Below are 26,631 nucleotides of genomic sequence, written 5' to 3'. Positions count from 1 at the left end.
TAGGTGGGAGGATGAACAGGTCAAAGTGTTGGACATAACCTGGTCTCAAAATCAGCAAAGGTAAAGATCTGCTACGGGGTGGGGTACTTATTTATTTTTGAATCAGTGCTAAGTCAGCTAATAAATTCAGGTGCGTTTTACCTTAATAATGCCCCCCTTAATTTTATTAATTTAATTATCACTGTTTTTATACCCCCACTATTCACTACCTATGTGGTCAAGTTCTCTTCCTATTCTTTTTCCATTTCTCTTTTCACTCTCTCCAGTGCTGCCCAAGTTTAAGGTGGAAGTGGTGGAGCCCAAGCAGTTATCAGTGGTGGAGGAGTCTTTCTTAGTAAAAGTTTGTTGTAGGTAAGAATAAAGCTCTGGATCTGGTAGAGATTAAAGCTACACTGCGAGGTGTGAAGAGGGAATGTCATGGGAAGAGGGATTATGGAGGTAGTGAGTAAAACTTGGGCTATTTTATGTAGTCATGACTTCTCCAAGAACACATTTTCTAATTGTGTTTTGGCTCTTACTTCCCACTGCTCACTCAGCCAGCATTATTGATTTAGTGTTTACTTCGTGCTGAACACAATAGTGAATCCCATGGAGAAATAGGGGTAAAGAAAAAGACAGACCCTATTCTGTCCTTTGGATGGTATTTATTGTGTAATGGCAATACTCTAAGGCTTGAGTAAAGCAGGCAAATGAACGAGAGCTGGAGAAGGGTAAGATTGTCAGTGAGTACTTGCAGAGATTGGAGTGTGGGAAAGAAGGAAAATTGGTGTTTGGGGATGGAGGGTTGGATTTCAAGTGGAATTTTCCAACTCTGACTCTTCATGCTTTTCTGGGTTAGGTACACGTATGGAAAGCCCATGCTAGGGGCAGTGCAGGTATCAGTGTGTCAAAAGGCATATACTTACTGGTTTCAAGAGGCAGAACGGGAACAGCTACCTGACAAATGCCGGAACCTCTCTGGACAGGTGAGTAAATGGGATATAGAAAAGGAAATTTATTCACATGTCCTAAAGAGCAAGTAAGTAAGCGCCAATACAGAAAAGTGGTAGAAAGTCCAAAGTAGAAAGCATTTCACATGATTATTATCCTTGTTCCAAAGAACAAAGCAGTCTTCTTTATTCTAAAGAGATAAAGTCTTTCAGAATCTGCCTTGTAATCAAGAAATTAATCAAAACCCTTGGGAGATACAATTTTCCTGTTCTGCAGTTGGTTCTTTTCCCCTTCTCATATCTTGGAGCTTGAAAGTCATTTCATGATTATATATGTGTAGGTGTATGCTCCATGTTACAGGAGAGTTTTTCTATCTTAAAGATAGAGAAACTAAAGTATGGAGATAAGGAATTATTTCCATATGAAGTAGAGATTAGGTTATTCATTCTCTCTCTGATTGCTTCATTAGACTGACAAAGCAGGATGCTTCTCAGCTTCTGTGGACATGTCCACCTTCAACTTCACTGGTTATATGTACAGAAACAGCATCAATATTGTGACTACTGTGGTGGAGGAAGGCACAGGTAAGTGGGATACTCCCTGGTTCATTAAGAAAAAAAAGAAAACGGGCTGTCCCAGGGACACACCTACTCAGAGGATTCAACTACCCTCATTAGCATTTGGGAGTGACTCTGTTCCTAGTTCATAGTCAAAGAGAAATCTGCCTATTTATGTCCTCCAAAGTTTGGCGAGGAGGAATTGGTTTGGATCTTTGGTCAGAAATATATTCAGCTTTATACTTCTGGGACACCTCCTTTCAGGAATTTTATGTTACACATAAAGGTGAGGATATCAGACATTTAGATGATCATATATCTGGTTTCCCTCTGCAGGAGTGGAAGCTAATACCACACAGGATATCTACATTTCTACACAAATAGGATCAATGACCTTTGAAGACACCAATGATTATTATTACCCCAATTTCCCCTTCAGTGGGAAGGTATGTTGAAACTTGTTTCTGTACAAACAAAAATTGCTTAACCATCTACTATTGCCTCTTTCCTGTAGACATATACTAATAAGACTAACTTGGCATTATTCTAAGTATTCTATGTATATTCACTTATTTAATCTTTCAATAATCCTGTGAGATAGATATTATTATTGACCCCATTTTACAGATGAGGAGACAGACTGAGGCACAGAGAGGTTAAGTGATTTTCCCAAGGTTATAAGCTAGTGAGTGGTAACTATGATAAAACCCAGGCAGCCTGCATCCAGAATGTCTACTCTTCTCAGGCAGTGCTGCCTTTAATCCCACCTGAGATGTACCTTCAATATTAATGTGACTTCAGTGCCTTTTCTAAAGCCAGGGGCTCATATTCTAGTGTTCAATTCTTGGAACTTTAGGGCTGCAAGTTATCTGGAGAAACCATCTAGTCTGGGCTCCTGCAGCTGGGCAAGGTTAATATCAAACTTTCCTTGACAGAGAGCCATTTGTATCTCCTTAAGCATTCTAATACCTAACAATTTCCCCTCTGTACAGTTTATCTTTCTTCACTTCTCAGTCAACACACTAATGTACATATTTAGATCCATATATTCCTTAGTTATCTTTTCTCTAGACTAAGAGTAGATCCAGATTTTCTTAAAGCCTAAGGATTATACAGTTTGGGAGTGGAAGAAGATTCTCTAAGAAAATGAAAGCAAATACTGTACAGTCTTGGGAAGGGCTTCTGCAAATGAAGGGCCCTAAAGCTTCATTACCATGTTTTCCCTGAAATAAGACCTAGCCGGACCATCGGCTCTAATGCGTCTTTTGGAGCAAAAATTAATGTAAGACCCAGTCTTATTTTACTATACTTTAAGACTGGGTCTTAATATAATATAATGCCAGGTCTTATATTAATTTTTGCTCCAAAAGACGCATTAGAGCTGATTGTCTGGCTAGGTCTTATTTTCGGTGAAACACGGTAACTATGTGGCAAATATACTTCTGCACCAGACTAAGCAACTTCTGTGTGTTTCTTAGTTTGTCATATATCCTTGTTTCCAATCCTTGAATCACATTTACCTATTTCTGGATTCTTTCCTGAAATGTGTTCTTAGAGTTTCTGTTATCATGCCACTTTACCTCATACTCAAACCAACTCCAAACCTAAATCTAATGACCTTCACCTCTCAGATAAGAGTTAGCGGCCATGATGGCTCCCTCCTCAAGAATCATGCAGTGTTTCTGGTGATTCATGGCACAAATGGAACCATCAACCACACCCTAATTACTGACGACAATGGCCTTGCTCCCTTCAAGCTGGATACAGTTCATTGGAATGGAACAGACATTTCTCTGGAGGTAAGCACTGGGAAGGACCAGCTTTCCAGCACTAAAGCCTTCCCTAAAGGAAAACTTCAAAATTTTCCTGTTTGTTTTTTTTCTTCCTCCTGCCCCATTTGTAATTCGATCTCTCTCACTCACTAGTAGTTCTGCTGCCCAGTTGGGAAAAACTTTTTCTTAGGTCCTGCTTGTTTTAATATCAATCAGATAAATGACCATTGAGATAAAAATTGCTCTTTCTACTAATTTATCTTATAACTTATTCCCATCTCTATTTGATCCTAATTTGAACTCAGAGTAGAGAGGAGAAAAATGGCTTAGAATTGTCTTCTTCCTCCTGTCCCTTTACTCCTCCCCCACTTACTCATAAAAATGGCAAAGAAGTGAAGTCTAGCTTTTGGATACTTATAAGGAAAGCTACTTGTATTAGTTGTCAACTGTCACACAATGGTGCTTAACAAACAACTATAAAACTTTAGTATTATACAACAAAAAACATTTATAGCTCGTGCCCCTGGGCTAGTCAGATGGGCAGCTTGACTGATCTTGGTGGACTCCTTATGTCTGTAGGTCAGCTAGCTGTATGCTGGGGCTCCACACGTCTCTCATGCTCCCGCAAGCTAACCAGGTGCATTCTCTGTTATGAGGAGGTACAAGAACCAAAGTGGACATGCAAGGGCTTTTCCAAGTCTCTACTTAGCGCACTTATGCTAACATCCCATTCCCAACAAGTCATCTGATGGCCCCACAGTTAGGCTAACAAAGCACTGAAAGATGAGATGGTAAAGGATGTTGATGCAGGGAGCCATTAATGTACTCATTCAGCCACACTGCTTAAGCAAACACATGCTATTTGCCTTGTGGCTAATTTAACTATTTCCTTAGGCATCACTTGATAACTCAGAAATAATTATTTCAGTTTTGTCACTCTCTGTACCTAGTTTTATTGTCCTTGGGATATGTTCTTTAATTTCTATATAACCATAGTCATGCTTATCTATTCCCTATGCATCAGTCTGTGAAGGTATATCGTCACAATTTCCCAGTACTTGACAACTATAATTCAGCCCATTTTTCACTCCCCTACATACCAAAATGCCGCTGCACACAGCCACTATCATGGAGTCCTCAAACATCCTTGGCTGGACCTCTGTGGAAATATCTACATGCCATTCTTTGGCAGTGAAGATTTGAGACAGGTCTATTTGAAAATCATAACAAGTCCATGGGGTTAATATGGTTGGGGTACATGCTAAAAGAGCTTTTTTTTCCTCTTCCTCAGGGCAGGTTCCAAATGGAAGATCTGGTACATAATCAAAAACAGACGGCTGGATACTACCAAAATGCCTACCTGCACCTGCAGCCCTTCTACAACACAACTCGCAGCTTTGTTGGCATCCGCCCACTAAAGGGCACCTTGGAATGTGGGCAGCCCCAGGAAGTACTGGTGGATTATTATATTGATCCAACGGATGCAAACCCTGACCAGGAAATCATCTTCTCCTACTATGTGAGACTGGGAAATGAGGATTGGTAAAAGTGTGTTGGGAAGGAGAGGGAATGGGGAGAATGACCAGGAGAGGGTGGATAGACTGTCAAGACAGAGATAATGCAAGACATAAATAATTTCAAAATTTTTAGGAGCCACAGTAAAAAAAAGTTAAAAGAACAGGTGAAACTAATTTTTAAAATATATTTTATTTTAATCCAATATATCCAACACCTGATCATTTCAATATGAAATTAATATAAAAATTATTAACAGATATTTTACATTCTTTGTTTTAGCTGAGTTTCAGTTCTTTGAAACTCAAAGTCTGTATTTTATTATACTTAACAGAGTTTGGACTCGCCACATGTCCAGGGCTCAGGAGTCACATGTGGCCAGCAGCTACTGTATTGCATAGTGTAAGTGTAAAGGATGGGGGAAAATGAGGAATAAAGAGATTTTCAGCAGGAGCCCAAGGAAATTGTGTGGGGAAAACAAAAGGAGGAATTAACAAGAAAATGTTGCTGGCCAGGGCTGCAAAGGAGCTGGGTGGGTGGATAGGAGGGAGTTTGAGGAGAGGATGGAACTGAGAATAAACTTTATTCTGTTTCATTGGTCAATATTTTAAAAATAGATGATGGAGGGTTAAAATTAACATTGATGGCAGTCTTGTTGGAGAAATATAATCACAACTTGTAGCCTGAAAGACATGTACAAAGATAAGAAGCTTTATTGGTCACCTTGGTGATGCTGAGGCATTAGACTTATGTAAACCTCAGGTTTGGTGGTCCAAGTCTCTTCATTCCTTTCCTCCCCAAGTACCTGAAAGATTTTCTCTGCACTGAATCGTTCCAGTGCACTGCACTGACTTCATCAAGCTAAAACGATCATCCTGGCACAACGGAATGAGGAGGCATAGGTGGAAAATAACAAGTCAGAGTGATAACACAGGCACTGTCTTCGGGACCGAAGTGTGGGGAGACCTAGGAGAAAAGTGGAGCTGGGGTTGTTCAGTGTGGAAGGACTGAGTGTCAGATGGTAGTCTAAGGAACTGGTCATAGAGCCCTTGACTGGCATCAGAAATGACAACATGCTTAAAAATAATTTCACTGGATTCAGTTTCAAGTGAGAGTGAACAAGGAGAGTTAGAAAAGGATTTCTCTTCCAGAGAGTCCAATGGCAGAAGGGCTCAAGGCAGTTTAAGGTGCACTCATTTCCGTTGGATTTTGCATTGAGTGATAATAAAAAACGGTTGTGAGGATGCATTTTAGCTGAATTTATGTTACAAGGATTATAAGAGAATAAACCCTGGGGATCTTCAAGAAATGGTGGACAGTTATCTACTATGAAGAATGGTTTCTAGTCTATCTCACTTGAGGCAATGATGACCTTTGTCTCCACCCACCAACCTCTGTGGTTCTCAGGCAGACCTCCAACTGGAGGAAGAGGCATCGGCACTGTTGGCACTGTGCAACATTTGACAAGCTAAAGGATGCTCCGTGAAGTACTGAGCCAGGCTCTGGGCCTCTGAAAGGAGCTCTCCTTATGGAGAGATGCAGTGATGCTTCAGAAGTGGGGTCAAGGTTACACTCCCATAATGTCTATGCTGTTGATGATTTTTTTGTTCTCTTTAGTTAATAGGGAAAGGAAGTTTGGAGATGGAGGGGCAGAAACACCTGAACTCTAAGAAGAAAGGTGAGTGTTCATGCTTCTCATGGAAGAGAAAAGATATTTGAAACTTCCAGAAAACAGTTGTTATGCATAAAAGTAATGAAAACAGAACAGTACCAATAACCATTGAAGAATAGGAACATGAGAAGTAACTTGCGTTATGAGGCCTGCAGCTGGCCCAATGAGAAATGCAAACATGTCGTCGGGTGTCATTGGTACGCGAGTGCAGGCTCATCCCTGTGTATCACCTCTTGTCTTTCAGGACTGAAAAGCTGCTTCTCTCTCTCACTGAACTTCAATTCCAGACTAGCCCCTGATCCTTCCCTGGTGATCTATGCCATTTTTCCCAGTGGAGGTGTTATAGCTGACAAAATTCAGTTCTCAGTAGAGATGTGCTTTGATAATCAGGTAAAATGGTACTTTGAGGAGGGTGAAAAAAAGATCTGGGCATAGAGAGAGGTCTTGTGTATGCCAGGATTGGAGATAAAACAGGGGCAGGGAAATAAGATAATATTGAAGTTGGATATCATATTGTATGTTTTGTTGTTATCTGTCTCTTTCCTGCTTCTTTTTAAAAAGTCATATTGGGAAATCACATATGCAGCTATTCCAAATATAGCTATTACATATGTTTTTTTCCCCCCTACTTTTTGTCTTTTAAATGTTCTGTATCATTCTACTCTGCTGCTCACTTTTCTCAACTCTATTGTAAGACATTGGTTCTCAAGGCCTTAGACTTTACAAAGGAAAAATTAGTATGAAAGAGAAAGAGTGGGCTGGATACCATAGCTGGTGCATGTTGGCTGATGATCCAAATTACATTTTTTTTTCTCCTCCTGTCCAGGCTTACCTGATCCCCAAGTTATATTTTTTCCTTCCCCAGGTTTCCCTTGGCTTCTCACCTTCCCAGCAGCTTCCAGGAGCAGATGTGGAACTACAGCTACAGGCAGCTCCTGGGTCCCTGTGTGCAGTCCGGGCCGTGGATGAGGGTGTCTCACTGCTTCGGCCAGAGAGAGAGCTGAGCAACCGCTCTGTGAGTAGTCTGCTAATGGGTGGGAAGAGGGAGTTGGCAGGGAAGACCGTTTGACTACCTTGAATAAGGGATGGGTTCCAAGGAGTGGGAAAGAAAGTCTTAAGGAAATAGTATACTACCATAAGGTGGTAGAAAAGGATGTGAAAATAGAGGTAGAATTGATGGTATGAGAAGGGCACGGTTAATATGGACATAGAGATAAGGAAAGAAGATGAAATAGGAGATAAGGGGAACTGATTATGAAAACAAGGTGAGGTAAAGGTTAAAATTTAAAAAGTAAGGAAGAAGTTATGATGAAATAAATAAATATAGGAAGAATTTCTGGAGGAATGAAGAGAAATAATATTGAGGTGGTGAACTATAGCACCAGAATCTGCGAGAACTTTCTCAACTGATTTCACTGTGCCAATGCTTGCTTTCTTTCCTCCCTTTTATCTCAGGTATATGGGATGTTCCCATTTTGGTATGGTCATTACCCCTATCAGGTGGCCGAATATGATGAGTGTCCAGTGTCTGGCCCACGGGACCTTCCTCGACCCCTCATTGTTTCAGTGCCTGAAGAGCGTTGGAGCAGGCATTCAATTATGTGGAGGCCTTGGATCTCTGAAGGCACGGACCTTTTCAGTTTTTTCCAGGTAGATATCCTTACCCATCTTTTTTCTTATAGAAACAGTGGTAATGGGAGGAGGGAGAAGGAAAGTCCATAACTAAAAAGCAGAGAGAGTCATGTGGGCACTGACAGGGATAAAATCTTGAAGAAAACCCAAAAAACCTCTTGATAGGTAAGGTAACCTCTCTTGGTTCTAATGCTTGAAGAAATTACCTAGTTGCATTGGACAAGAACCACCACGAGAGGCTGTCTTCTTCTCTCTGTGATCCCCAAATATTGATTTCCATGGGATCATTAAGAAGAAAAATGAGGAAAGGTAGGCCAGCAGTCTCTTATCATTATAAAAATACTGCATCTATTTTATGAGCAGAAGCTTGGGATGCTGGGGCCCCAGCCTGACCAGGAGGTCAGGAACTATGTCTTGTTCATCTTTATATTCTAATTCTGGATCCTTCATAATACACAATGTAATTTTTGTTGACTTGATTGAGGTGATGTGGTTCCTGGCTTCAGAAAGTTTAGAGTCTAAATCAAATAATAAGGACACAGTGACTAATATTTGAAAGAAGCATTAAACATATTTAACCATGAAATAAGTTTAATTGAAAACCTTTCATACTAGCTGGAACAGAAGTGAACCAATCTTGGTGGCTGAGTATTGGGTAATAACCACCAGTCTTCCCATTAATAGGAAAGGGATGCCTTAGTTCAACACTTTGAGGGTAGAATTCCTAGGCAGGTAGCTCTTGTACTAAGGGAGGGGACTTAATATTTTTGCTTTTCTCTTTGGTACTTATCAGAACATGGGCCTGAAAATACTGTCCAATGCCAAAATCAAGAAACCAGTAGATTGCAGTCACCAGTCTGCAAAATATAGCAACACAATGGGTGGAGGTAAGCTACCCCTGCGGCTTGTGGGGTCACTGAGAGCTTTAGAATTATGGAACTCTGAAAGCTCCCTCTTTGCCTCCTGTTCTTGCCCTGAGCCTCTAGCCTCAGAATGATAGTAGGTTGTGGGTCATAGATGCAGGCAGTTTCCCAAGAATCTTTCTCTCTGGGGAGGGCTTTTGAAGTCTGAAGGCTTTATCTACTCATTTCCTGGCCAAATCTCTGTGTCTGTCACTGGTCTTGTGATTAGTAGTCTCTTCACCTCAATTTATCTCACAACAGAAGTGTTCTATTTTCTAAAATTCCTTTATTCTTGGTCTCCTTAGAAAGTGATCATATTGCTCCAGGGGCTTTTGGGTCATCGTCTTCTTCAATTCGGTCAGAGGATTCTCAGGTCCGCCAATACTTCCCAGAGACTTGGCTCTGGGAGCTGTTTCCTGTTGGGTAAGTGATACCTCAGTGGTACAGCAAGATTATACAGTGTGGAGTCAGCAGAAAACTCAGGACCAGATCATTTCTAAAGAATCTAAGTCTCAAGCCAAGAAGGTTTAATGGGGATGTGGGAACGTGTTTCTTTCCCTGAATTCCTATACAACCATATATAATCACTCAAAACAAACTCACACGTCTTCACATTCACACAGTGCAGACAGTGCATTCTCACTTCAGGTCCACACAAACTTAAAGGGACATATTGACATTAGTTTGATTCTTGCTCACTGCTTACCTGCTCATTTGACAAACCATACGGGCACCTGTCTTCATAGATTCAGAGAGCACTGGCCTCTCATTCAGATATGTTTGCACACACAGGCCCACTCACACATACCACACCCAACTTACTCAGGCATTGCCCTTCTCCTGTGTTTGTACATCTCCGTTCACCTGAAGAGTCACAGTCTGAGATTCACGTGTTCTCCAGTCCAGTTGACTCTGCTTTTCCTCCCAGGCACAACAACAAAAAATTCACTTCTGCAGATAAATTTGTAGTTTAATTCCCAAATGCTCTCTTTCTCCTGCTGTCTGCCTCACCTGGCTTCTCGTGTCCTCACAGTAACTCAGGGAAGGAGGCCGTCTACCTCACGGTTCCTGATACCATCACCAGGTGGAAGGCCATGACTTTCTGCACCTCCCAGTCCCATGGCTTTGGTCTTTCACCCACTGTTGGACTGACTGCGTTCAAGCCATTCTTTGTTGATCTGACTCTCCCTTACTCCGTGGTTCGTGGGGAATCCTTTCGTCTTACTGCCACCATCTTCAATTATCTAAAGGATTGCATCAGGGTAAGAACTGGGGATACAGGAAGTAGATGCAAGCACCCCACACCCTAAGTTTGTCCCTAAATGGAAGCGTATCAGTTTTGCCTGAGAAAGAGATGGCAATGCTGGTGTTTTAGCCCACATTTTCCTAAGCCTCTATGTGCCATCTCCTTTGCTCATACCCTTCATCTCTTAAACATCCTTTTCAGGTTCAGACTACTCTGGCTAAATCAGATGAGTACCGAGTAGAATCATGGCCAGATTCTCAAGCCTCCAGCTGTCTCTGTGCGGATGAAGCAAAAACCTATCACTGGAATATCACAGCCATCAAATTAGGTAAGAGAAGGAAGTGGTAGCTGGGGAGGGAAAGCACAGAGCAAAAGGTCAGAGATTGAGAACTCCATCCTTTACTGCATCTGCTTTGTTTCCTCTTTCCTTTTTTTGTCTCTGTTTTTCTCCTTCCTAAGTCTATGTTACAAATAAATAAGCAAATACTCTTTGATAGATGACCTAAAGAATTATCCAAACTGGACTATTTTGAGTGTGAAAGGGAGAGCTCTTAATATTTCTGCCAGGACTGGGGATGTATCATCACGTTACTAACCAAGTGCTTATTATGGGCCAGGCACTATTCTAATTGCTCTACATAGATTAACTCATTTCATCACCATACTAACTCTAGTATTTGCTCATGGATTAGTTCCTTGCAACTCAAAGTACAGTCTTCAGGTGTATTAGTTATCCACTGCTGCTTAACAAATTACCTTACAATTTAGTGGCTTAAAAGAATGAACATTATCACTCAGTATCTGTGGGTCAGTAATCGGAGTGCAGCTTAACTGGGTGCCTCTGGCTCAAGGTGTCTCATGAAACTCCAGTCAAACTGTCAGCCAGGTCTGTGTTCTCATCTGAAGACCTGACTGGGAGAAAATCTACTTCCAATTTCATTCCATAGCCTCTGTTCCTCACAAGAACAGCTGGATTTCTCCAGAGCGAGAGATTCAAAGGAAAGAGTTCACCCAAAACAGAAGCTGCAGTCTTTTTTAAAACCAAATCTCAGAAATGACATCTCATTACTTCTGCCCTATCGTCTTCATTAGAAATGAGCCACTAAATCTTCATTAATGAGAGCGGATTACACAATAGTGTAAATATCAGGATGCAGTAATCATTGGGGGCCCTTAGAGGCTGCCGACACACTGTATCAGCATCACTGACATTACCTGGAAGCTTGTGAAAAATGTAGAATACAGGTGCTACCCCAGGTCTACTGAATTGGAGTTTGTACGCCGTTAAGTTTGAGAAGCACTGATCTAGGGGGGGAAAGACTTCATTAGTACCCCTGGCAACAGGGCTAATGCCTTCCTTTCTCCTTCTTTCTTCTCAGGTCATGTAAACTTTACTATTAGCACTAAGATTCTGGACAGCAATGAACTCTGTGGGGGTCGGAAAGCATTTGTTCCAGAAAAGGGCCGGAGTGACACACTCATCAAACCGGTTCTGGTCAAGGTGAGTTTTCTGCAGGCCTAGCTTCAGAGGGAGAGAGAGCAATCAACCTATGGATGTTTGGTGTGTGTCTAACCATGCCATTTAGTATCTCACAGCAGTCTTACCCCAACTCCAATCAGGTAGCTTACCTTTCTCCTTTCCTGGCCCCTTTCTGCCTCTAACTATTTGCTTAATCAATATCGATGGTCTATGAAAGTGCCTAATACATTTTATTAGTGCCTGGTACTTTGTAGACACTCAATGAATGTTAGTTTCTCTTATCAAAATCCCTAAGGTCATCATTAGCTTCTTTTTAAAAATCCTATCATGAGCTCCATTATAATTCTGCTTCTTGGAAGCTTCCTAAACTTGTCCTTAGCTGTAGCCCTTGACCAAAAAGAGTTTTACTGAGAGGCCCATTCCTGGGTTGAAATGGAGTCCTTCTGGGCTTCAAAGAGAAGCTCTGTTCTCTCCAGCGCCAAGAGAAGCTCGGGAGGCACAGGGAGGGCCTTTTCTCCCCATTTTCCTTCCCCTTCCTATTCCTTCAGTGCCACCTGCCCTGACATTCATCTTCGTTATCTTCACCTGTCCATGTCTCTCTTTATGTCAGCCAGAGGGAGTCCTTGTGGAGAAGACACACAGCTCATTGCTGTGCCCCAAAGGTGGGTGAACTCAGAGAGGGGCTGGTGGTGTGAATTCCCTTAGGCAACTGAAGATTTTCTTAGTCATAATGAGGAATATACAGGACAAGACGGTATAGGAGTATCTAGGGGTGCCATTCCCAAAAGGGACCAATTAGCTGAGAGGCAGGATGAAGAAGAGAAAGTGTAATACACAATCAAGACTCTTAGAATGCATTTTCAGCAAAGATCACAATGAATAGGTTCAAAAAAAAGTCTGCCTCCGTCCCATAGAAAGTACCAGGTTATGGAACACCCTGGATTATGGAACATTTTTCTATGTTTGGACTTGTGAACCCCACTCTTACCATCTTCTGTTGTTTCACCTTTTCTTTCCCTCTCACAGGAAAAGTGGCTTCAGAATCCATCTCCCTGGACCTCCCTGTAGATGTTGTTCCTGATTCAACCAAAGCTTATGTTTCTGTTCTGGGTAAGCAGCTAGAGATTTTGGGTTCAAAAGGTGGGGCTGGAGGCTGTGGAGTGGGGTGGGGCATGTATACCTACCTGAAGGAAGGTGTGGTGGATTAGAAGTGATGAAGGAAGAAGACATTTTTTTATATAGTGGTCAAATACAGGCTATAGGTAACAGTATGGCTGGGATTAGACAGACGTGTTCTAGTTAAAAACAGAAAGGAGTCTGGGCAGGAGGAAGCTAAAGGTCATTGAAGCTTGATATGTATTTAGGGTTAGGTGGTCCATTGATTGGGTAGAGGAGAGACAAAATGTTTGCAACAGCCATTTGAAAAATGAGGAATTTACCTATTTGATAAATTTTGGGGGAAGAGTCAACCATATTTACCAAGGCAGTACACGTCTCTTCTTTGGGCATGGAGAGGGAGTGAGTAGAAAAGCATGTGCTTGAAAATCATATCACTCTTGTGATCCCAGTTGTGCCATTTAATAGTGACCTTGAATAAGTTAGTGAACAATTCTGATCCTTCTTTTCCCTCCTGTAAGACAGTGATAATAACCTACCTCTCAGGATTGGTGTATAAAGATTAAATATAATATAAAGTTCCCAGCAAAATGTCTAGATCATAGTAGGAGCTCAAGAAAAGTTAGGTTCTTCTTTTTACTTTTACCCCCAACCAAAGTCCCTTCCAGGTTAAAATTTCTCCATTTTGACTGTATTTGATTCATATCTCTGGTAGAGCATTCACAACATGATAATTGTAGTGTAGCTTACTGCCTATCTTCCATCGTGTATTGTGAGCTCCTGGAGGACAAGGGCCATGTCTTTTTAAATTCTATTTCTAGTACAGTTGACATTCAGTACGTATTTATATACGTGACTTGAACACCATGGCTGAAATGCAGATGTTCACGAGTCACTTATATCAGGCTTCCTGGCTTATGAAGTAAATGGAGGGGTCAGTAGATATAACTTGGAAAAGGGTATCAGGATGGTGCGAGTTTGGGAGGGACTTGGTGATTTGGAGGGTGATGTACTTATAGGCAGTGGAGGAACTTAAAGATTGAGTCGAAGTACCACAGGTTGATTTCACCACTCATCATTTCCAGTGACATGTTTTCTTAAAAGCCCTGAACCCCCTAAGGTGACCTATGTAACCGCTCTGTGTACGCCAGCACCTTATACATTCCCAATATTGTAGTACTATATTATAACTGTTTAGAATGATTAGAATTGTAATGGATTGTGATTGCCCTTCTGACCATGAGCTCTTTGAGGTAGAGACTGTATTTGACTTGTTGTCTCCCAGGCCACAGAATAGATACTCACTAAATGATAGCTAATACATGTTTGTTGAGTGAATGATAACTGTTAAGGGTTCCTGCTTCTACCTTCCCCATTCTTTCTCTTTTTGGATCCCAGGGGACATTATGGGCACAGCCCTGCAGAACCTAGACAACCTGGTGCAGATGCCAAGTGGCTGTGGGGAACAGAACATGGTGTTGTTTGCGCCCATCATCTACGTCCTGCAGTACCTGGAGAAGTCTGGGCTGCTGACCAAGGAAATCAGGTCCCGGGCAGTGGGCTTCCTGGAGCTAGGTGAGTTGGTTCAGTCATCTTCTTGGACACCTTCACTAGGGCAGTTCACCCCCTGAAGTGTCCCACATCCTTGAAAGCCATGGGGGTGTTTTTTGAAGTTGTCACTGTCATATAAAAACTATGTCTGTCTTCCCAGGGTACCAGAAGGAGCTAATGTACAAGCATAGCAACGGCTCATACAGTGCCTTTGGGGAGCAGGATGGAAATGGAAACACATGGTAACATTGCCCAATTCCCAATGTGTTCTGTATCCCAGAGAATAATTCCTGGACCCTGTGAAACTATTCCTTTACCTGTCCCCTTAATCCCATTCCTTCTTTCTATCCTTTACCTCCTTAATACTGTTTATTTCAGCTTCATGTATGGTCAAGCCCCTCACCCTTCTTCCTGACTTTGTGCCTCCTGAGTCCTTTTCCCCATTAATGCCTCTTAATGCCTCCCTTTTCCAAGCCTCCTAGGAATTCTGTTTTCTCACCTCCTCTTCTGGAACCACACACCAGAAAAAACTATAGAACTCTCGCATCCTCAGCTGGAAATCCCCCTTCATGCCGTGTCTCCCTTTACCCATATAGGCTGACAGCCTTTGTCACCAAGTGCTTTGGCCAAGCTCAGGAATTCATCTTCATTGATGATAAGAACATCCACGATGCTCTCGAGTGGCTGGCAGGAAACCAGCTCCCCAGCGGCTGCTATGCCAATGTGGGAAAGCTCATTCACACAGCTATGAAGGTGCGGCTCTCCCACCACTGTGTCTGGAGGAACTTGGACCTCTGACTGAGCAGAGTTGAAAAAACGCTGGCCTGGGAGCCAGTATTATTCAGGTCTCAGCCCTGGCTCTGGGTGGCTTGGTGTCATGCTGGGTGGCATGAAGGGTCTCTAGTCCCGCTCCTCGCATAAGAACGCAGGACATGGTGAGGCCAAAAAGGAACACCCACAGAGCCATAGATAGGGGTGTCATACCACTATAGTCTCGCTGACAGCTGGGTTGGAGACACAGGTACCAGAAGCCACATGATCTGCAACCTGCTGTCAGCTTTTCTGCCAACCAACCAAGCCCACTTGCTAGGTGCAATCCACGCTTGCTAATTCAGCCACCATCTTCTTGCTAGCCCCCATTTGTTGCTAGCGTAGCTACGGCAGTTATATTAGTGGCCAATGGCTCACTGGTTACAGCTGATGGCCAACTAGCCACAGCTGATGGCCATCCAATCATACTTGATGGCCATTTACTACCTGAGCCAGCACCTTTCCACGTGAGGACGAGAGCCTGGAAACTGCACTCCTGGCTCTGTCCCCACACTTGGTCAATATACTTAACCAGTCTGAGCCTCAGCTTCCCTGTCTGTAAAATGAGAATATGGCTAGAAAGCGGTTCTCAAAGTATGGTCCCAGATCAACAGCCTCAGGATCACCTGGAAGCTCCTTTGAAATGCAAATTCCAGCCCCAACCCCAGACCTACTCTGAGAAACTCTGGGGGGTGGATCTGTAGTGTGGGCCAGCAATTTGTGTTTTAACTAGCCCTCTGGGTGATTCTGATACTTGCTAAAATTGTTTTCAGGTTTGATTATTTTTATTTTTATTCTTTTATTTTTTAAGTTTTTTATTTTTCAGTCACAGTTGACATTAAATATTACATTAGTTTCAGGTGTACAGCATAGTGCTTAGACATTTATAAAACTTACAACGTGATCCCCCCGGAAATCTAGTACACACCCTGACATCATACATAGTTATTACAATATTACTGACTATATTCCCTAAGCTGTACTTTACATCCCCATGACTATTCTGATGCTTGCTAAATTTTGAGAACCACTGGACTAGGAGATCTCTGAGCCTTTTTCTAACTCCCTAAATTGGAGGCAAAGCATTTGCTCTGCTGGGGACTAATAGCCAGCCCAGTGTCTTTTGTAAGGAGTTTACTCTCTGCTGGGCACTGTTTTAAGTACTGTTTTTGCTTGATATTATTTAATGTTTACAGCAAATCAATGAGCTAGGTACTGATATACCACTATTAATCACATTTTACAGATGAAGAAACTAAGGTGCAGAGAATAAGTAAACTGCTCAAGGTGAATGCTAATGAGTGCTAGGATTAATTTGAACCACAGCAGTTGGACTCTAGAGGTATTGCTCTCACCCCTTCACGGCATTGCCTGTCCCTTCCCAAACACAGGGGGCAGTATTGATGCTGCAGGATAACTTGTTCAATTCAGAACATACTGGTGAGAGAGATTTGTACGAACTTATCTAGAGAAATTGTTTACATTGCTGTTCCAGGGGTAAAAATCTCGAGCACTGGAAAAATAATCTCTGTACATGTAATTCGTTTGTGTTCCTTATGCAGGATCTTATCAGTGCCCCCACCCCCCCAAGTCTCTCTCTTCTCTTATACACTGTGTGAAATATACCTGGGAGTAGTATAAGCCAGGGCTTGACTAGAACAAGATCCCAGAGGTATTCCTCCTCCTTATCAGAGTTGGCCAGTCTATCAAGAAACTTATCACTAGTTAAACTTAGTGCTTTGCCACAGGAACTCCAGAGTTCAAGTCCCACTCCTGATTATTAGCTGTGTAATCTTGAACAAGCTATTTAACTTTTTTTTTTTTTTTTTTTAAGGAAGGCACAGCTCACAGTGGCCCATGTACGGATCAAACAGGCAACCTTGGTGTTATTAGCACTATGCTCTAATCAACTGAGCTTACCGGCCACCCCTTATTTAACTTTTTAAAGTGTTGTTCTTTTATATATAGAATGAGGATAATTTAGATTAAATATTTTTTTTAAACTTGCTAAATCTTTCTGTGAAAGACGTTCAACTGGGAAGGTGTCACCTAATCTCCCCTGGAGAAGAAGTTGGGCTTTGTGCTACTTGAGGGGACATCCACTTGAGGAGGCTCAGATTCAGTAAAAAACTGAGAATAAGAGATTCTCCCCTTATTGCCCCTCACCCCCTTAACATCTCATCCTTTCTAACCCCTTCCCTTGGGTTTCCTAAATACCCTCTCAGAGCTGAAGACCTCATGTTACCCCTTGTGTGTGCTATTGTGTCAGGCTGCACAGTATTGAGGTCCAGCCAGCCCTCCCTCATTGTGTGTGCTAAAGGCTTTGAGCTTCAGTCAGCTTGTGGAAAGGAGTGCTTTTTTTTTTTTAAATAATTCATCCATTCAGAGCAGGGGCACCGTTTTGTAATTTGCACATAATTCTTACCTGTGCTGGCTGCTGCCCTGACTTATTGTCTCTGTTTCTCTCTAGGGTGGTCTTGATGATGAAATCTCCTTGACCTCATATATTACAGCTGCATTGCTGGAGATGAGAAAAACCATAGATGTGAGTTTCTCTGGATCCTTTTCTTTCTACTCTTCTTATCATACCTATTTCTAGAGCAATTCACCTATTTTTGTTCTCATTCAGCCTTTTAAACTCAGAGAAGGGAGGATGATTTCCTTATCACTTCCCATTTTACAAGAAATGCTTTATAAATTCAGTTCTTCACTTTTACTTTTTAGGATCCAATGGTGAGTCAGGGTCTGCAGTGTCTTAAGAATTCTGTTTCCTCCACCACCAACCTCTACTCACAGGCCCTACTAGCTTATACTTTCTCTCTGGCTGGAGAGATGGACATCAGAAACATTCTTCTGGAACAGTTAGATAAACAGGCTATCATCTCAGGTATGTTGGCCATTTTAAGAGTTTTTTGAAATTTTGAGACTATGCTGTGAATTATCTATAATTTTCCCTAGTCTCCATAGTCCCACATACATTCATTCAATTCTAGGATTTATTTTAGTGAAAGTTATTGTCATAAAATCATTGTTGAGAGTTTTGTAGGAAAGTCCATGTAAGTCCTCAAAGGCATTGTTGTATTTCTAATGTGAAAAGAAAATAGATGGTAGAAGCTAGTCAGAAAACTTACTGGAATTGTACAATCATCCTTTCGCAGGTATTTAGCAACTCTTTAGTTAAGATTATTGAGGTTGGGGGCCGGCCCGGTGGCTCAGGCGGTTGGAGCTCCGTGCTCCTAACTCCGAAGGCTGCTGGTTCGGTTCCCACATGGGCCAGTGGGCTCTCAACCACAAGGTTGCCAGTTAAATTCCTCGAATCCCACAAGGGATGGTGGGCTGCGCCCCCTGCAACTAGCAACGGCGACTGGACCTGGAGCTGGGCTGCGCCCTCCACAACTAAGACTGAAAGGACAACTTGACTTGGAAAAAAAGGTCCTGGAAGTACACACTGTTCCCCAATAAAATCCTGTTCCCCTTCCCCAATAAAAATCTTTAAAAAAAAAATGAAAAAAAAAAAATGGTGAAAGTGATAAATTTAAAAAAAAAAAAAAAAAAAAAAAAAAAAGATTATTGAGGTTGATGAGGTAATATTTAAACTTAGAGATTTCTCAAGGTCCCTTTAAAACCGTAGATGTTTAGAATAATATTTGATGTTCTAACAGATCTTGTATAGAAAATATTAATGCATTTTATTTATCTAGCCTTGTATGTAAAAATTGTACTTCTAGGCAAAAATTAATCTCAGCTTTCATTTATATGAATGTCATTGCCAAGTTGTCCTCTCGTATAGGTTTTGGGTAGTTTTCTGGCCTGTGTATAAGCAACTCTATTCATGAAATAGGTGCCTCAGAGAGTGATACCTGTTCCAGTATACATTGATTTAACGTGATCTCGTCTTCATTAGCTTATATTGCAGGCTCACATGTTTTCTGTTAAGTTTTTCCAATCAGTTGCCTCCTGTTGATTATTTATTATCTCTAAACTTATATTTACTTAGATTTCTAGCTTCCACTCTTCTCATTGCTAGTTGTTCTTTGTCTTCTGTCTCCTTGGCTATCACAGAGTTTAGATTTGCTCACCCTCAGTAGCATTTCTTCTATGGTTTCTCAGAGTTCTTATGCATATTCTGCCATTTTTATTTTTCTTAAAATGTTAAACAACTATTTTACTAATATATAAATTAAGTAAAAGTAAAATAAATGCTGAAAATTAATAAAATTCTATAAGTTCAAAAATGCCCAAACACATGAGATTTTTATGAGTAGTTTCTACTTACCTATCTCCATTAGCATTAGAATTTATAAATTAACAAAAGTGGTTTTCATATAATTGCTGGAAGCATTTATTGATGCTCTCAGCTTTACATTGAGGAACTATGTGTGGGTATAAACACACACACACACACACACACACACACACACACATCTCTGCATAAATATTATGGCCAATAAATCAGAAAAGATTCTGATAAATATTTTTTCTAACTCGTGATTAATTTATGTTTGGTACGTTTTCTGCTTTAAGGTGTAGCACTTACAAAGTAAATATGGGAAAGTCATTTCCTTCCAACACCTTCCTAATTATACTTCTTTCTTAATAGGAGAGTCTATTCACTGGAGCCAGAAACCTACTGGGTCATTGGATGCCAGCCCGTGGTCTCAGCCTATGGCTGTAGATGTGGAACTTACGGCATATGTATTGTTGGCATGGCTTAACAAAGGCAGCCTGACTCAAAAGGAGATAGCCAAGGCCACTGGCATAGTGGCATGGTTGACCAAGCAACGCAATGCATATGGGGGCTTCTCTTCCACTCAGGTAAATACTGTGCTTTCTTACTGCCACTTATCAGGTAGGACTAGAATCCTATGTGGAGATGGAGGAAAAACTATTGTCCTTGCCCTCTAAGTCCAGGGACTTATAATTCCATGCAGAGGGAGAAAAAGCGTGTGAAAATGTATAGAAGGATTCATAAAACTGGGTCATATGAGCACATAAATATTATAATATGCATTTAATGCTCTTTTTTTGTAGAGTATGAAACATCATGAGATTCATGTTATATATTCAAAGAGGACATATATAATTATGGCTAAATTTATATATTAATAAATTAGAAAGTTAATTATGGGATCTGTAAGCATACAATCAAGATTTTATAGACATACCTCTTACTTTAGGTATTAAAAAGCTAGTAAGATACAGTCTTTAAAAAGTTTACAATCTGGGGACCGGCCCGGTGGCTCAGGTGGTTAGAGCTCCATGCTCCTAACTCCAAAGGCTGCCGGTTCGATTCCCACATGGGCCAGTGGGCTCTCATCCACAAGGTTGCCAGTTCAATTCCTCAAGTCCTGCAAGGGATGGTGGGCTCTGCCCCCTGCAACTAAGATTGAACACAGCACCTTGAGCTGAGCTGCCGCTGAGCTCCCGGATGGCTCAGTTGGTTGGAGTGCGTCCTCTCAACCACAACGTTGCCGGTTCGACTCCCACAAGGGATGGTGGGTTGTGCCCCCTGCAACTAGCAACAGCAACTAGACCTGGAGCTGAGCTGCGCCCTCCACAACTAAGACTGAAAGAACAACTTGAAGCTGAATGGCGCCCTCCACAACTAAGATTGAAAGGACAACAACTTGACTTGGAAAAAAGTCCTGGAAGTACACACTGTCCCCCAATAAAGTCCTGTTCCCCTTCCCCAATAAAAAAAGAAAAAAGAAGTTCACAATCTGGAAGGAAAGCTAGGAAAATGTCTATATATTACAAAGCAGGATCTGATATACTATATGTAAAACGTAAGAAAAATGAAAGGTACATAATATTGAAATTCAAAAGTCAGAGTGTATATAAGCTTGAGGGATAAGAAAAATCTTCACAAGGGAATGGCACTGAGGTAGATCTAAAAGAATATGAAACATTTTGGAAGGCAGATATTGAAAGGAAGAGGGAATGATGTGACTAGAGATACTCATTTGTAAAAGTATGGAATGGCTGTTGGGAAAACTGGCTTAGCTGAAGCATAAAGGGACTTACATTGGAAAGGGTCATTTTATGAAGGGCCTTGTACATCAGACTCAAGTTTGTTCCTAATTCTGAGGAGGTATTAATTTTTTTTAACTTTGTTTCTGAAAGATTAATCTGTTACTTGGTATATGGGATGATTGAGAGGAGGGAGACTGAATTTGAAGAGATCAGGAGATTTTTTCATTTGTTTAGATTAGGAGTAAAGAGAAATTGAATTAGTGGGGTGGCAGTAGGGGAAAAAAAGGATATGATAAATTCAAATAATGCGACAAAGATGATTTTAGATGATCACAAAGAAACTAGTCATTAATTCATTTGTTCTGCAAATATTAAATACCTACCATGTCCAAGTCACCAAGGATACAGAAGTAAGTAAGAAAATATATTTATTGTTCTCATAGAGATTCTATTGTGTTGAAATTAGGGCTAGTTCCATTGAAGGTATAACATGTAAATTAGGCCTGGAAGAATGAGCAGATTTTAATAAATGGAGTATCTGGTAAAGGTGTTAAGAGCACTGAGTTTGAGTATGGTAATGACTTAACTGGAATTTAAAAAAATTATATGGTACTATGCTTCCTTATTTCAGGGAAATTCTTGGTCAAAGATCAGGAAAGACTTCTTCTTGCAGAACCCTAAATAATTGTAATATATAATATTAGAAAGTAGTGGATGAAATTTCAGAACTCTCAGTGACAGGTATGTGTCAGAATTGTTTTTCAATAAAATCCTTGGCTCTTACAGGAAGTCATGTATCCCCCACATCAATTTTTCAGCTCACGGTGATGTTCCATTCCTTGAATTGTTTTCACATGTCCAAGCAATAAAGACCTCCTTGGCCCCAGTTCACAGAGGGTACCAAAAACATTGTTTGTAGGTTGTCAAGCTGCACACGTATAACTTGTTCACAGCTTCTCCAGGGTGGTGACCTGTCTTCCTGTTTTTATATGACAGTGTAATATCTAAATACAATGTTCTTTTCCATTTGGGATAGGAAGAAGTGGGATTCCTTTATTACGTAATAGATATTTTACAAAGTGTTAAGCATGTAGGAATTCTCATAACAGAACAAAATAGGAAAATTTTGCTGAGCACGCCATTCTTTTTATCTTTCCCCTAGTTGTAATTTATATAAATAAAGATAAAATGTTTTCAGAATAGAAAGGTTCAAACTATGTGATGCCACACTTAGTGATTATTTATCTGTCTTAACCCCAGATAAAGAAAAGATTGTCATATGGTATAATGGCTAAGAAGCCTTTGACAACAAGGAAGGATTTTCCAAGGATTTCCTAATAACCTCTCAAACTGCCATCGAAGATCATTACACAGCTAAATAACTTTGAAGAACATGCAATTTCTAGGGCTCTCAAGTTACTGCTGTAATAATAAGGAAATTGCAAAATATATACTAAACAGTTATCCATTTGCTTCTAACAATAGCCCATTCTGAAGCTAGGTTTGGTTGTTGAATATGAATATATGAGATTAGATTAGTGACTTATGGATGTTCAATAATAACTTGATGGCAATTTTCTATACAGGCAAGAGATTATGATTTCTGGGGTTCTTAGATACTTAGAGGAGGTATCATCTAAGCTAGTGAACCACCACCAGATATGTAGGTTATAGGATTGTTTGAAGTTAATTTCAGTGGCTCACAAAGTGGTAAGCATGTGGTTGATTGTTTTCCTCAGGATACTGTAGTTGCTCTCCAAGCACTTGCCAAATATGCCACTACTGCCTATGTGCCTTCTGAGGAAGTCTATCTGGCTGTAAAATCCACTGAGAATTTCCAGCACACTTTCAGTGTTCAGGCTGCCAACCGGTTGGTATTGCAGCAGGAGACTCTGCCCAGTGTCCCTGGAGAGTACACCTTGGAGGCCACAGGCCAGGGCTGTGTCTATGTGCAGGTAAGGAGAGATCCATGAGAATGAATGTGTGTGTGAAGGAGAATCTGAGGGCATCTTCGCCTCCAGCAGAACCTTCTTTCTATTTACTTTATTTGTAAGGAAAGTAGTTTGAACTGTACAGTCGCTGAAGTTCTTCCCAACTCTAATTAGGTTATCTGTTTCCTCCTACTAGACGGTGCTGAGATACAACATTCTCCCTCCTAAAAATGTGGAGACCTTTAGTCTTAGTGTGGAAATGGGAAAAGCTAGATGTGAGCAACCCACTTCACCTCGATCCTTGACTCTCACCATCCACACCAGGTGAGGATGATGGTGGGGTTGGCACGTGGATCATAGAAGCTGAGCTGGTGTGTGTGTGTGTGTGTGTGTGTGTGTGTGTGTGTGTGTGTGTGTTGGGGATATAGAGCGTGCTGAAAGGAAAAATCATGGGCTCACAGAGGTTTGCTTCTTTCTACTCTCAGTTATGTGGGGAGTCGCAACTCTTCCAATATGGCCATTGTAGAAGTGAAGATGCTTTCCGGTTTTAGTCCCATGGAGGGCACCAATCAGTTAGTAAGTCACTTCTGTTTACTTCATTTAAGTAGCTCCCAGAGACATACCATGTTTCCCCGAAAATAAGACCTAGCTGGACAATCAGCTCTAATGTGTCTTTTGGAGCAAAAATTAATGTAAGACCTGGTATTATATAATATAATATTATGTTATATTATATTATACTATATTATACTATATTATACAGTATTATACTATACAGTATTATATTATATTATTATATTATATTATATTAAAGACTGGGTCTTATGTTGTAGTAAAATAAGACTGGGTCTTATATTAATTTTTGCCCCAAAAGATGCATTAGAGCTGATTGTCCAGCTAGGTCTTATTTTTGGGGAAACACGGTAACATTATCATTAAAAGCTGGTGACATGGGCTTCATAGTATATATACTGGGGCTGCCAAAAAAATGTATACAAGTGGACGCTTTGGTCAACGTTCCTCAAGCAGTAGTTCACCATAATCAGAAGTGTCTGGATGCTGATGGTAACCAATTTGAGCATTTGTATTTGCAGAAGTCAAATGTGACTTGTATTCATCTTTTGTTATCGGTCTATATTGAGTATTACAATTTTAATACAGTTTTTCTTTCTTAAAATGTGTATACAATTTTTGGCACCCTCTGTATATATACAACTCATGATTGTATTATCTAAATGGGCTACAAACATGCATCAGATGTATGAAATGGAACTTGTAATAGTTTCTGGTCCTTTTTCTTACCTTTTCCACCATATATATTATTTACTTGATTATGACAGAACTTTGGAAGATTCCCCTAGGGGATAGGGAAGGCTCTGGCTCTTAGTTTCCTTTTTTCTCTCCTTTCTTATTCAGCTTTTCCAGCAACCACTGGTGAAGAAGGTTGAATCTGGAACTGACACACTTAATATTTACTTGGAAGAGGTAGGTATTCAAGAATTGAACCAAAGAGCTTGATCGTTTATGTATCTTTGCAACTTCTCTTCTAATCCATATATGTTAGTGTCCCATACACTGGGACCTGAGAGAATGAGCCCACAACCATGAAATGAATTCTGCCTCCATACTGTTATACCAAAGCATTGCCTCATGCGTCTCCAGAGTAGCACTGTCCAACAGATACAAAGTGTGAATCATCTATGTCACTTAAAAATTCCTGGTAACCACATTTTAAAAAGTAAAGAGAAACAGATAAAATTAATTTTAACACAAATATATTTTATTCAACCTTATACTCTCAAAATATTTTCAATTCACCATATAATTAATATACAAAAATGTTAATGAAGTATTTACAATTTTTTTTCTTACTACATCTTTGAAATCCAGTATGTATTTTACACTTAAAGCATATCTCAATTCTGAGTGGTCACATTTCAAGTGCTAAGTAACAGCATGCAACATTACAGCTGAAAATTGTTGAATGTCTATTTCCTCAGCTGTAAAATGAGGGTGGACAGTGGTAAAAATAGTTATCTATCTCATAGAGCTATTGAAAGAATTAAATGATTTAAGGCATGTAAAAATATTTAGAACTGTGCCTGGTATAGAGTAAGCCCTCAATAACATTACTATTGATACGATGTTAATGTAATGTTAATAATCATTAGACTTATTGTATGTAACCTTTCATATCAACAAAACAAATTCTCAAGGACTAGTAATGTTCTAAACATTGTTGAAATCATATGCTGTTCAACACAAGGACAAAGCTAACCTTATTGTACAACTGACAGACAAGAGTACCTCCAATTAAAATACATTATTGTTACTAACATCTGTTTCCAGTTCCCTATTCCTTCACCAGCTCATTCATCAAACTGTGTTTTTTTTCAATCTCCCAGGGAGCCAGGGGTTGGTTATTTTGAGTGAGCACTGCTTAGTTTCTTTTGAGACAACTCTGGTTAGTCTATTAGGAACAACCCTGAAATGATGATGTACGCATAGTTTAAAATTTTTGCAGAGTTTATGATGCTTTCATATATACCTTCGTTGAGTCTCACACAGTGACCTTCCTTATATGTAAGGAGACGGAGGCCTGGAGTGATAGCATAAGAGTGGCTTGTCCTAGTCGCACTGCTCACCAGTGGCCAAGGTGGGAGTAGAAGCTGGGGACTCTAATTTCCACGATACCATTCCTGAGACTGTAATGACCTGTTCATCAATGTATCCAGCCAAATTTGTCAGTCAGTTTCTAATTTGACACATCAAGTCTCATGGTTTAAAAGTCAATGTTCATGATTATATATGTGATTATTCTCCTTTTCTGTGTATCTCCTCTCCTTTTCCGTTGATCATTTTCACCAGAGGACAATCTTACTCACATTTAGCAAAAATAGCTTTTGGTTTTATTTTTCTTCTCTGTTGTTTTTGTTATTTGTTTGGTTGGTTTGGATGTTCTGTTTCATTAATTTCTTTCTTTGTTATTTCTTTTCTTCTTTATTTTGGCCTGAAGGCAAGATATTTTCTGTTACTTTTTTCCTACTTCTTAAGTTGAATGCTGAGTTCATTTTTAATCTTCTTTATTTTCTAATGAATTTAAACTATAAATTTTCCTTTAAGCACATTCTATCTCTGTCTCACAATTTTTGACGAGCATTGTTTTCATTTCCATTCAGTTCTATATTTTAATGTTTTGGAAATGAATGGGATTTTAAAAGGCATCCTTTTGTTATTAATTTCTAATTTTGCATTATGTTCTGAGAGCATAGTCTTCATGATAGTGATCCTCTGGAATATATAGAAGTTTCTTTTGTGACCTAACATATGGTCTTTTGGAGGAAACTTCAGTGTGTGCTCCAAAAGAATGTCTATTACCTTTGTTTTGGATATGAATTTGATCTAGATCAAAAATCCAAGATCGCTATTTCTATTGTTCAGGTCTTTGATATCTCTGCTTATTTTTCTACTTGATCTAAGTTTCTGGAAAGAGTGTGTTAAAACTTCTAATTATAATTGTTGATTTATCCATTTATCTATCCAA

The 26,631-nt window shown here is 40.3% G+C and overlaps 1 protein-coding gene across 1 annotated transcript in view; it reads left to right on the top strand.

Annotated features, from left to right (window-relative positions):
- The window catches only part of A2ML1 (alpha-2-macroglobulin like 1), a 35,441-nt gene that overhangs the window by 5,174 nt on the left and 3,636 nt on the right, over nucleotides 1-26,631 (top strand). The window contains exons 4-30 of the mRNA XM_019713468.2: nucleotides 267-351; nucleotides 839-965; nucleotides 1,400-1,514; nucleotides 1,824-1,933; nucleotides 3,119-3,286; nucleotides 4,551-4,778; nucleotides 6,392-6,452; nucleotides 6,691-6,836; nucleotides 7,312-7,461; nucleotides 7,902-8,096; nucleotides 8,872-8,965; nucleotides 9,286-9,403; nucleotides 10,014-10,242; nucleotides 10,428-10,554; nucleotides 11,606-11,727; nucleotides 12,317-12,368; nucleotides 12,733-12,816; nucleotides 14,221-14,397; nucleotides 14,534-14,615; nucleotides 14,970-15,126; nucleotides 17,654-17,728; nucleotides 17,908-18,070; nucleotides 19,784-19,998; nucleotides 22,896-23,111; nucleotides 23,284-23,411; nucleotides 23,573-23,663; nucleotides 24,504-24,572. Coding sequence (XP_019569027.2) covers nucleotides 267-351; nucleotides 839-965; nucleotides 1,400-1,514; nucleotides 1,824-1,933; nucleotides 3,119-3,286; nucleotides 4,551-4,778; nucleotides 6,392-6,452; nucleotides 6,691-6,836; nucleotides 7,312-7,461; nucleotides 7,902-8,096; nucleotides 8,872-8,965; nucleotides 9,286-9,403; nucleotides 10,014-10,242; nucleotides 10,428-10,554; nucleotides 11,606-11,727; nucleotides 12,317-12,368; nucleotides 12,733-12,816; nucleotides 14,221-14,397; nucleotides 14,534-14,615; nucleotides 14,970-15,126; nucleotides 17,654-17,728; nucleotides 17,908-18,070; nucleotides 19,784-19,998; nucleotides 22,896-23,111; nucleotides 23,284-23,411; nucleotides 23,573-23,663; nucleotides 24,504-24,572 — 3,584 coding nt within the window. The remainder of the gene's footprint in view (nucleotides 1-266; nucleotides 352-838; nucleotides 966-1,399; nucleotides 1,515-1,823; nucleotides 1,934-3,118; nucleotides 3,287-4,550; nucleotides 4,779-6,391; nucleotides 6,453-6,690; nucleotides 6,837-7,311; nucleotides 7,462-7,901; nucleotides 8,097-8,871; nucleotides 8,966-9,285; nucleotides 9,404-10,013; nucleotides 10,243-10,427; nucleotides 10,555-11,605; nucleotides 11,728-12,316; nucleotides 12,369-12,732; nucleotides 12,817-14,220; nucleotides 14,398-14,533; nucleotides 14,616-14,969; nucleotides 15,127-17,653; nucleotides 17,729-17,907; nucleotides 18,071-19,783; nucleotides 19,999-22,895; nucleotides 23,112-23,283; nucleotides 23,412-23,572; nucleotides 23,664-24,503; nucleotides 24,573-26,631) is intronic.

The sequence above is a fragment of the Rhinolophus sinicus genome, linkage group LG02, assembly GCF_036562045.2.
Source record: "Rhinolophus sinicus isolate RSC01 linkage group LG02, ASM3656204v1, whole genome shotgun sequence".
Taxonomy (NCBI): Eukaryota; Metazoa; Chordata; class Mammalia; order Chiroptera; family Rhinolophidae; genus Rhinolophus; species Rhinolophus sinicus.
This window is presented reverse-complemented; position numbering and strand designations above follow the sequence as displayed.